This window comes from Glycine max, chromosome 13, assembly GCF_000004515.6.
Source record: "Glycine max cultivar Williams 82 chromosome 13, Glycine_max_v4.0, whole genome shotgun sequence".
In the NCBI taxonomy this organism is placed as follows: domain Eukaryota; kingdom Viridiplantae; phylum Streptophyta; class Magnoliopsida; order Fabales; family Fabaceae; genus Glycine; species Glycine max.
This window is the reverse complement of record NC_038249.2, coordinates 4431742-4443796: the sequence shown is the minus strand read 5'-3', so window position 1 is coordinate 4443796 and position 12055 is coordinate 4431742. Positions and strand designations below refer to the sequence as shown.

At 35.6% G+C, this 12055-nt stretch overlaps 1 protein-coding gene across 1 annotated transcript; it reads left to right on the top strand.

Moving 5' to 3' along the window:
* Positions 1-1056: 1056 nt before the first annotated feature.
* LOC102669626 (uncharacterized) lies at positions 1057-4793 on the top strand. Its single transcript, XM_041007904.1, has 4 exons — positions 1057-1338; positions 2425-2588; positions 3527-4376; positions 4478-4793. Exons 1-3 carry the CDS (start codon positions 1057-1059, stop codon positions 4023-4025), a joined length of 945 nt encoding a protein of 314 aa, XP_040863838.1. The 3' UTR covers positions 4026-4376; positions 4478-4793.
* The last annotated feature ends 7262 nt before the right edge of the window (positions 4794-12055 follow it).

The following is a 12055-nucleotide window of genomic DNA, read 5'->3' as shown; positions in this document are numbered from 1 at the left end:
CATTATTAGAAAGTTTACTGATTTGATGTGTGTTAGGTCCGGATGATCACTCATCCCATTCACCTTGAATTTTAATTTATAACAATAAGTATAAATTATTGATGTTCTAATGAGCTTTTGACAAGTGGATACGAATTAATAATATTCAGTATCATCCACAATCGAAGATAATATGCTTTGTTCTATCTAGCGTCCAATACGCTAAATTCATAGAGCATCCACCCTTACGCAAATCAGTATAACATATCGTCTTTGAGTTAACTTATGCATTCAGTCTCAAGAAACTCAAAAAGACTGAGAATGACAAAAAAAGAAAGTGCATGTGTTTTGTTTTATAATAAATTTTTGAATTAAATATGTTTAAGGTCCATGATAAATTATCGAATTTTTTTTAGGTCCCTGATAACTTTTTTCATTTTGAGTCCTTGTGATGGTGTTATCTTACAAACTGATTTTTCAAACATTATCAATGGTTGTGATGATGTCACTTAATTGATAATAAAGATTCAAAACAAAAGTTTTAATATATCTGAGAGTCAAATACCAAAAAAAAAAAATTATTAGGGACCCATAACAAAATTTGATCATTTATCAAGAATTTTAAACATATTTAAACTTAAACTTTTTAGTTAAAAAAGTTTTAATTACCATTCTAAGAATCGTGTCATGTTTTTAGAAAAGGAAGACCTAAAAGAAAAGTTAATTTACTATTTTTTTCCAAATTAACTGTAGAATAATTTGTGCCATACAATCACTACCAAAAAAAAATTATGCTAGCTACTGTATAATCCCTTTTCTTTTAAGTTTAATCAGATGACCAATGAAAACCTTCCTTCAGAATCATATGTATTTAAAAGGATTGGTAGTTATATTGTAAACTTTTAATATATTTCTCTTTATTAAAATTTATTAAAAATTCAAAAAAATCAGTGGAGTCTCATTAAATAGTGTCACTTGTTTTACCTTTCGTCCATAAAGTCATAGCAATGCAATCATACATATTACATATATGAAGTCTTTTTAATTATTTATTGACCAATTTAGATAAATAAAAAAATGGAAGAGAGCTTTTCAAAGTCCAAGTGCTTGTTATATTTGCCTTTGGGTAGCTGCAAGTCAAGCTTCAATTTGGAAAAAACAGTATGCAACCACGGCTTTTTTATGATGGCTCCAAACAAGTGGATTTCATCAACTAAATCTCTGCAACGCCCTCTAAGACTTGCGGACCAATGTTCTAGTGTTATTGTCACCATCTCCCATCTTCCTGAGAGTGCCAATATCCAAATTTATGTTCATGACATGGAAGGTGTCTCCTTAAAAAGTGAACAAGCAATATTGGTATGTCACTATTATTTAATTAGTTCTTTTAGCATTTTTTTTTATAAGTGATTGTGTTGATAATCTACAGGATAACTTAGAACAAGATGTGCCAAAGATTTGGCTTTGAAGAAATACATTTATGAATCGTTCGGAAAGAAATAGAATTAAGATAAAAGTTTTAAATTAGAGTCTTGAATTTCATATCAAATTTTGAAATTTTTCATTCATTTCTTTGCTACTTTCCACACATCCAAACACTACCTTACGGCGGTAGATATTAAACTTTGATGCACTCCAAGTGGGTTTTATCAGATAAAGCCCACCCAATCAAAGTATAGGCTATTGCTTCCTGCATTTCCTTTTTTTTTTCTCTTTCGAAATGGCCATTCGAGAGAAACATTACATTCTCAAATCCACTTTGGTTTCTGGAATTTCGAAAAGGCTGCAGGAAGTAACATGGAAGTGCAAGAAGCAATAGGACAAAAAATTATACTTTCTGTCCAAAACAGACCATGGTAGCCTTTTGATATCCTTGTTGTCAGAGAAAAAAGAGCATGGCGGCCTAATGCAAAAAGAATCTCATTCTGCCGTTTTGAACCTTTTTAGGCTCTTTTGCATTACAGCTTTTTGCTTTATTTGCTTCAATGCTCCCATAGATCTTGTTGCTACCCCCTGCAACGCCAATAAGTCCATAAAACTATATCAAAGTGGTGGATTTTGTTGGATAATGTGTGAATGTCATGAAGAAAAATATTGGCAATTGAACTCTTTTGATTCATCTTTAATAATCATTGTAACTAACCTCTTTTGTATTCACCTTTTATATTTAACTAATTCTTCACAAGGTTGGAACATAATTTTTTGTTCTAGCAAAAGTAATATTGTTAGTTTGTCCCCCACTTCTACACTTCTGTTATTTTTGAAGTCATCTTTATAAAAATTGTTACATTTATAAAATATCCAAAAGAAATAATAACATTAAAAAGATAATAAATATTACCTTTTTGAGAAATTGCACAATTATTTTAGTAGCTATTTTGTTTTATAGTACTGATTTGAAGAGAGGAATGTGGATATTTTATTTTGAGAATTTTGATTTGTCAGAAACAAGTTGCACGGATGCTAAGGATAAGTGACAAAGATGAAAAAGCAGTAAATGAGTTTCAAGGTCTTTATCCACAAGCAAAACAAGACGAGTTTGGTAGAATATTTCGCTCTCCCTCTCTTTTTGAGGATGTCGTCAAGTCTATACTCCTTTGCAAATGCACGTAAGTTGTGGTTACCAATGCAATTGCACTTGTTTTTTTTATTGTATTAATTTATTATTTACTTCATAAGTTTAAGTTTCACATTACTTATTTGACATTATACTCACTTTCAAAGTTTTTTTAAACTAACTTATTTTTAAGAACTTACAAATAACTTAGTGAAAACACTGGACTTAACACAATTATGAGATTAGGCTGACATTATTGCAGTGCGAATCCATCTATTTACTCCTCCTCCTCTTTTACTTTTATTTTAACTCGACAACTAATTTTAGGCTTTAACATTGAGGTGAATTTGCTTTAATTAGACTACCCTAAAGCAGAATGTAATTTGGAAGGTAAAGTAGAGAATGATATCTAAAAGAACAATGACAACCAATTATTAAGATTTTAACAACTTTGTGTTTTTGTTATAAAAATACATTTTTGAGTTGAGTGTTGGATGCCAGGAATGCAGTTCTAGTTATAATCATGTGTTGGATTTTTGTGCGAGGATGTAAATTGTTTTGTACAGGGGCATGAATGTATAACGGGAATCATTATTGTGTTTTAAACAGCTGCATGGAGTTAGTTGTGAGCGTTGGTGGCTATATTTTATAACTTGTTATTTTTATGGTTTAACCTGAAACAAATCTTGTTTTTAGGCAGGGTCTTTAATAAATATTTTCATTGCTTACAAAAAAAAATACATATTTTATTATTATCAAAAGTCATTACGTCACTGTTATTTTATAAAATACACCTAATACTTTACAAGAATCAAAATCACATTGTTTTGTGTTTAAATAAGAATTAACTTGGTGAGTTAGTAATTACAAAGTATGAAGTTCATCGTAAATTATGAAGTTGTGAACACTAGATACTGATCTTGAAATTTGATAAATTATATTTAATTTGTTGCTTAATATTGATTGAATCATACATTTTGTTGTTAATAGATGGGGCAAGACCCTGAACATGGTTAAATCTCTATGTGAGCTTCAATTACAACTTAGCAGTGGGCCTCGGTCAAACAGAAAAAAGCAATGTAAAACCAAAAGAAAACGAGGACAAAATAATGCAACTAGTAAAAAAAATCATGGAATAGGGAACTTTCCTAATTCAAAGGAACTTGTCAAATTCGGTGAAACTATTCTGCGAGAGCGCTGCAAAGTAGGATATAGAGCACAGTTCATAATCAAATTGGCTCAAAGTGTAGAGAAAGGGACCCTCGTACTAGAGAAACTTGAAATGGAATGCAATTTGTGGTCCTATAAAGTTGTGCATCGTAAATTGAGTGAGTTAAAAGGGTTTGGTCCATTTGTTGTTGCAACCATCCTAATGTGCATGGGGTGCTATGAGAAGGTTCCTGTAGATTCAGAAACAAAAAGACATCTAAATCAGGTTTGTTCCCTAGTCTTTGTGCACCATTTAATTGCTAAAATGAAATTCATTTGAGATATTTAAGAGTAATTTTGTGAATATTTATATTTATTTTTTTATGAGTAATGTAATTCACATTATATGAGAAGGTTCCTGTAGATTCAGAAACAAAAAGACATCTAAATCAGGTTTGTTCCCTAGTCTTTGTGCGCCATTTAATTGCTAAAATGAAATTCATTTGAGATATTTAAGAGTAATTTTGTGAATATTTATATATTTTTTTATGAGTAATGTAATTCACATTATGAACGAAAGATGTTGCTGACGACTCCTATTCTGTTAGGCACATGGAATCTCAAGTTGCAATAGTCTAGATGTTGAAGAATTTTACAAGACATATGCACCATTCCAGTGTATCGCATTTTGGTATTATAATAATAATAATAATTTATATTATTGTTTGGGATTGAATTTTGTATTTGCTAATTGAATGTATACGCATTGATTTTTGAACACCTCCTTTCTAGGTTTGAGCTTCTACAAAGTTACGAAAAAGATCATGGGAAGTTAAGTGAGTTAGACGAATCTGACTATCCAAAGATCACAGGCAGTCAGTTCTTACAAAATGAAGAAAATGCGCCCAAATCATGATATCTTTCATACTTTTTTTGATAAGCATGATATCTTTCATACTTAATCGTGATTTTGTTTAAATTTAGGCTTGAAGTAGAACATTACAACAAATTTTGAAATTGTGGCCTGATTTCACTACAGGTGTGACTAGCTGCACCACCAGCAAGGGACTAAAAATTTTGTAATGGCCTAATTAATTGTGGCTCTAATTGTGTCTGGTGTCTCTTAGGTTTTCTGATGCAAATCATACAACCAAACCCTTAGTCTTATCTTTTTCTCCTTGTTTCTACATTTATATCTTTTAGACATGTCTACTTCTCACAAACTCAGACACATGCTTCTACTTAAAATGGAGGGACATTATATATATGTACGTCAACTATGGGTATATATTTGAAATCAAAACTTTGGGTTGAAGTTTCAACCCATTATACATTATAATGTTTGTCAAATATGATTATATATTTCTCTTTGGAAAATTATATATAAAAATCAATTCCTAAATACACGGGATAAATGAAAATTAAAAAGAAATAGATTTTTCATTGTTCTGTTCATAACAAAACTAGTATTGAGAATGATGACAGAGAAAAAAGAGAAATTTTATTCAATTGAGAAACAATAAGCCCTTACAAAGGGTTTTATACACAGTATATGACAAAAAAGCAAAAAATAACAAAGTAATTGTAAGGCTTAGACTCTAATACTCCCCTTCAAGTTCTATGTTCTTGATGCCCAACTTGTACAATAGAGAATGGAATATTGGAGCCGTGACAGGTTTTGTTGGGATATCAATATACTAAATTCTCTTATGAAGGTAAGAGAAGAAGGAGTGAAGTTCAATTATTTTAGTCAACTTTTAGAATTAGATTTATTTTCATTTTTTATTATATTTTTGGGTCTATTTTTGGACTTGTAATGGGCTGTTACATTTTTATTGTTCTTTTTAAGTCTTTTAATTATTAGATTAGTTATTGGGCCTTGTGCCTCATTTAGGGTTATTAATAGGAGTTATAAATGGACTCCTTAAACAATTTGTTGGTAGTTTTTAGGAAATTTCAGATTAGACACATTTAAGAGGGTGTCTCTCTTGGTTCTTGTGTGAAACCTTAAGTTCTTATCAAAGAATTTTATTCTTTGTGACGAATCATCATCAACTTATCAATCTTTCAAGATTGTGGCGTTATTCTTTCCAACTCTTTTTCTAATTCCACTTTTTTCTTCTTTATTTTCCGCAATTTTAGAGAGTCTCAAATAGATTCCACAATTTGTTGATGTTAAAAATTGGGTCCACAAATCAGGGTTCCATCAATATGTTGGTGTTCTGACTTAACAAGAATTAATTGAATAACTGTAGTGTGAAATGGCAATAGATCTCAACATGTTTGAACCTTTCATGAAAAATAGGGTTGGATGCCAAATGTATAGCAGATTGGCTATCACGACACAAGACTTGGTTTGACTTTTGCTCTCTATTTATAAATTGTTTAGGCGATTGAAAATACATCATTATTAGCCTTGCTAGCTTTTAGGCACCTCTAGTCTTCTGCCTTTCCTTTCCTTTAGCTACAAACAAAACACCTTTTTTTAATTATTTAGAAAAAATATCTTGGCCCCCAAAATTTTATCAAACATGGTGTCAATTTATAAAAACACTAAACCTTTCTTCTCTCTACTAGTCCATCACCAACTTCTTCTCTGATGGCAAGATGACTATGTGCAGACCTAAAAATCGAAAACCCCCTCATAAGAAAAAAATTTGTTGCTTCTCTTTCTCGGCTAAAGCTAAAATGTTGTGAGAAAAAAAATTCTTTCTTTATCTTTCTTGGCTAAAGTGTTTTGAGGAGAAGAAAAGGGAAATCGAGAGAGGCTGAGGAGAACGGGTTTGGTTACACCTCTTCACTGTCTTTCCTTCTTTTTTGTCTCTCTCTGTATGTTTTTCATTTCGATTTTTTGTTTTAGGGTTTTGGTTCTCTTCACTATCTCTCTCTCTTTGTGTAGTTTTGGTTTTGATTTTGGGTTTAGGGTTTCAAACAAGAATAAAGGGGAAATTGACACAGACTAAGGATAAAGTGTAACATCCTAAAATTAACCAATAATTATTTAGATAAAAATTATATAACTATAGGATTATTTAATCTTTTTAGTAAAAGAAAATATTAGATATGTTAGTATAATAATTTATTAGATAATTGGTTTAAAGATAATAATAGAAAAAATAGAAAATGGTGGTTGTTTTATTTTTAAAATAATAATTAAAGATAATAGATCACTACTAGAAAAATAGTATTTTACAACGTCAAATCAACGATGGTTGCTTTGAAACTATCTTAAAATAAAATATGGTGGCTGTAACATCCTGGAAATTTCTATCCGGAATTTTTGGAAACGATGTATTTTGAATGATTATATATAAGTATTATTCAGTGTATATGCCTATATGTTCTTGGTAGAAGTAGGAATAGCGGGGGGCAAGATATGCGGGTTAGGCTAATTAAGGGAGAGAAATCCATAACTGGGAGGTTATGGGTTAATTCCTAATTAATTAGTTAAAAATCATCGTTTTGCGTGCGACTTAGAATTTAACGAAACCAACCTCTGAACCACGCTCGGGGTTTTATTCTGAGCGTTTTGATATACATATTGCTTGCTTTCGAAAACTGGCCCCGACGGACGCAGAGAAACGCGAGAAACTGGAACCAGAGAAATGGCACGCAAAACCGAGGCAGGATTTTAGCGTTTCAAAGGTCAGATTTTTCTCACTTTTGTGACTGAGTATGGGTCACAGTCAAAAAGAGAAAGTGGGCCCTTTTGCTCCAATCAAATAGGGACGTGTGGCAGAGCTTGAATAAAATAATAAGAAAAGAGGAAAAAGCCTTTTAAAAACCAAAAAGCAACTCTCTCTCTCTTCACTCAGCAGAAAACATTGCAGAAGCCTTCTCTCTCCCTCTCCCTCACGTTGCCTTTCTTCTCCCTCATTCTCCATTGAAGCTCCACACAAAGCTTCAACCTTTGGCCATCATTTCTGCCCCAAATCGTGAAAGGAGAGCATTTTTGGAGTCGTGAAGTGCGTGGCTACGAGTGGGACTTCGAAAATTCAGGTTTGGGTGGACTTCTTTCTCTCTTAAATTTCGTGGGTATGGGGTTTTGGGAGATATGATGGATGGTTATGTTAGTTTTCTGCTGTGTGATGATTATTTGTGAAGGCATTTACTGAGAACTTGTTGAAATTGCCATGTTTGGATGAGTTAAACATACCCATTTGGTTGTAGGGTTTTTGAGATGATGTTTGTGATGTTTATATGCTGAAATTGCTGATGGAAAACTGTTAGAGATGAAGGGTAGAACTAACCTAGGGTTAGAAAGTGAGAATGTGATGTTATGAGTGGAAAAAGAGCGAGACTTTGAGAGTGGGAAGGCTAAGTCTGAATTCTGTGGTAAATGGAGGTTAAAGTGAGTTAATACTAGCTTGAAATGTCATTTAGGACATGTGAGAAAGGTTAGGCTGAGCTAGAGAGAAAAACAAATGACCAAAGTGAACCAAGAGCCATTTCTAGGGCAAAATTGGGTGTTGAGGAGTCAAATTTTGATTCGGTGGAAATTTAGGTGTAAATCCAGTTTGAGCAAGTTTAGATTGATGTTATAGACTTGTGTGAGGTGAGAGTTTGCTCCAAATTTACCTCATTCTAAATTCCACCTTTCAAACCTAGAAAAACCATTGAATTGAGGGGTTTTGGACACCTAGATTTTGTGTTGCTGTGGTTTGAAGCTTGGCTTTGGTTTAGACATGTTTGATACATGATTTGGGACTTGTAGGATTTGATTTGGGCAAGATTGGATAAGAGGGAGGGTGATTTTCGAAATCTGCACTTATGCAGAATTTTTGCTGTGAAATTGTGCAGCAGAATTTTGCACAAGTGCAGAAAAATGCTTGTGTGTGGTTGGCTGTGGAAAGTCTAGTGCAGAATGCGTTCTGGATGTTTGCTAGTATATCCCAACGGTCAAAATGTAGGCTTATACACTATAGACTTCCAGTAAAATTTTGGAGTCGATCCAACGGTTAACGAATTGGATCGAAGGAATTGTTACTGTGGTCTTTACATGAGAAAAGCTGTGATTTTGGTTGATGTGTTGAGCAGAGTTTTCTGCCTTTGCTCTGTTTTGCTTGGCTGTGATAGCTTGTGCTGTTTGAATGTTGTTTTGCTTGGATGTTGTGGAAGCTTGAGAGGATTGATGGGGACCCGGTGTTGAGAGAAACGAGGATATGGGCTACGTGGGAGTACGTGAGCTCCGTTGGAGGTGGGCAACAGGGGATGGTGGGTTTATGCGCGCATTGTGGATGTGGAAAGCTTGTTGTGCACCATCGCCCGACCGCCACCTAGTACCACATGTGATGGGTACCCCATAATCCTACAAGCTTGAGATGAGGAAGTGTTGAAGGGTGAAACTTCCTGCTTTTATTGTTGACCACAGAGTGGTACCTGGAGATATGTCGCGGGGGTCAGGAGACCTTGGGGACGTCAGGTGGGGTGCTATTGCCCAAAACCAAGCTTGACCAATCCCGACCCAACCCGGGCATAGTCGGTCAGTGAGAACCTGTGATGTACCTAAGCAGGCGAGCTCCTGGCAGTCAACAGATAAAAGGAAAACAAGACCACAAAGCAAGGAGGCTTGTGGTGGCTGGCCAGCTGTGAATTTTGTGTAATATGTGGATTGTGGCCTCTGGTAATCGATTACCAAGGGTGGGTAATCGATTACAAGGCTTAAAATTGAGGACAGGAGGCTAAGATGGTCTCTGGTAATCGATTACCAAGGGGTGTAATCGATTACCAGGCTTGAAAACGAAGTCAGGAAACTTGGGGAGCCTCTGGTAATCGATTACCAGCCTGTGTAATCGATTACACAGAGGAATGGGTCACTGGTAATCGATTACCAGGCATGTGTAATCGATTACACAGTGTATTATTGCATATTTCATGCCCTGAGGCTGTGTAATTCAAGTTTAGCCTCTGGTAATCGATTACCAAGGTTGTGTAATCGATTACCAGAGATGGAAAGCCTTAAAATACCCCTTTTATTGCATGTAGTTTTTATGAGACGCATCGTGTGCAGCACAGTTAGATTCTTGTGAAAGAGTCTACCCCTTTCTCTTCTTTCTTGTAGATCGTGATGGCGGCGCAGCTAATCCGTGATCGAGTAGAGATGGAGTGCCTAGAGGGAGCTTGGGAGACCCTCGAAGGCAACACGAGGTGCCGATTTCGGGGCACCATTCGATTCACGGCTACTTCTTTGGTGCATCCAGATGAACCTACACGGACGCTTCAGCGCACTGTGGAGTGGATACTACCCACGCCTACACCATATCGTCTAGTGGAGCCCGTCCAAGTGATCGAGGTAACGTCATTCGAGGAAGACCCTGAGGAGGACCTGGAGGAGCTACCTCCTGAGCCTGCTGTGGATGCCCTTGACTTTCTAGAGGGTGATGAGGATCCACTTCTGGAGGTGGATTCTCCCGAGGAAGTCATGTCGGCATCTGAGGCAGACTCTACGGAGGATAACGGCCCGAGGGAGATGGCGATCAGCGGAGGCTCTTCATCCTAGTGGACAGCTTTTTGGATTAGTTTTGTATAATTTTTGAGGGTGGGTGTATCTAGGACTAACTGTTAGGTTTACTCTTTTGTTTTTGTATGGGTAGACCTGATGTATAGGCATTTGATGATTGTATACATGTGGCTGAAGCCACCACTATGGACACCTTTGCTCTGGATGACACTATATATTTTGTAAAACTCCCATATTTTGGACAGCTTTAAATGATGAATGCATTTATGATCGATCTTGTTCTTTGAAAAGAAAGCGTTAGTAACTTTATTTGTAAAAGAGTTTATCGACCGTATTTTATTCTTTTATTTTCACGTGACGACCTAAAGTAATGACTGGCACGTTCTTTCTTTTGAAAAAGCAAAATAGTTTAGAGATTATGAGCGGTAAGAAAGAAATGACTCCGAATAGAGTTGTGAACTGGCCATTCAGGACTTTATAGTGAGGATTTTCCTTCTAAACCTAGTTATAGTGAAAAGAGAAAGAAATGAAAAAGAAAAAGAAAAAAAAATTTACCATGGTTTTTGTTATTTAAATTATTACTATTAAACTAGTCATTAATTTAGGGACGCCACAGTGGCAAATTTGTAAATAAAAGGAAATGAACAACAACAATTTTATAAAAACTGTCTTTGAAAACAAGTATTCAAGGATGGTTTTGGAAAAATTGTCTTTGAAATCCCTCCCCATTTACGCTTATTTTCCCTTGCTCTTTCATTCTCTTGTGTGGCTCTCTTGCTCTCACACAATCACAATGACCAAAGAAGGTGTAGATCTGGCATCCAAAGTTGCAGATCCGCCATCCCTTCCCACCTCCTCGATTGTCGGTATTGTGAGCGTACTCTTCCTTCGGCTGGTTTCCCCTCAAAGGGTAGTTTCCCTCCACAAACGCTCCCATCTCTCAATGCATCCACACCCACGCTCGCCCCATATGCCTCCACCTCACCTCCCTCCTCACCCAAACTATTTTCGTTATCTTCAAAACGCACCAAAACTAGTCGGAGGTACTTGATTTTTTACTCTCTTCTATCGTCTCCAATGAAGTTGCAACACTTGTCTTTGCAAACCTCCCAAACGAAATTCATTTTCTCATCCACAACACGCTCTCCGTTTCTTTGTGCGTCATTTTTGTGTTGCCTCACGTCGTCACTGTCGTTGTCGTCCTGCCCTTATGTCCAGATTGTGGCGTTCGACGCCGTCATCGGCATGATCCTCTTGTTCTTCAGGCCCTCGATGTTCCACAAGCTCCTCTGCATGGTCATGGTCGGCATCTTCATGCTCCTGCATGTCTTCGAAGGAAGCTACTTCAGAAGCACGTTTGCAGAGTTGATAAGTTTGGTTTCTCACGAGCCGCGGCTTCTGAAACCCTACATCAAGGACATGGTTCTTGACATGCTTCAGATCAAGGTTGTCTATAAGTGGATAATATTCAGTTATTTCTACCTTTTCTTTATAATTTTGGATCAAAGAAATATGCTTTTTATTTACTTCCTAATTTTCTTGTTCTCAATCATTAAATGAAAAAATGTTATTTCTTGAAGTCATTTGATCAGGTTCTTCATATTTCTGGCATTGACCATATACACTGCCATAAATCTTAATTCACTACAACAGTTTCCTGACAAGAATCTTCATATTTGTGCATGAATCAGGTTATCCATTTTCCCGCTTAAACTTTGTCTTTGTGTTTGCTATGGTATTATGCTTATATCACTAAAAGAGCACAACATGGATTTTATACTGCAACTGTTACTTGATGGTTCGAGACTCAAGCAATCTCCAGAATCTTCCTTCACAAACTTGAGAAAGAAGAACAAGGAAGAAGAGAGAATTCGAGAAAGAAGAGAGGAAACTCAAGGAAGAAGAGGGAA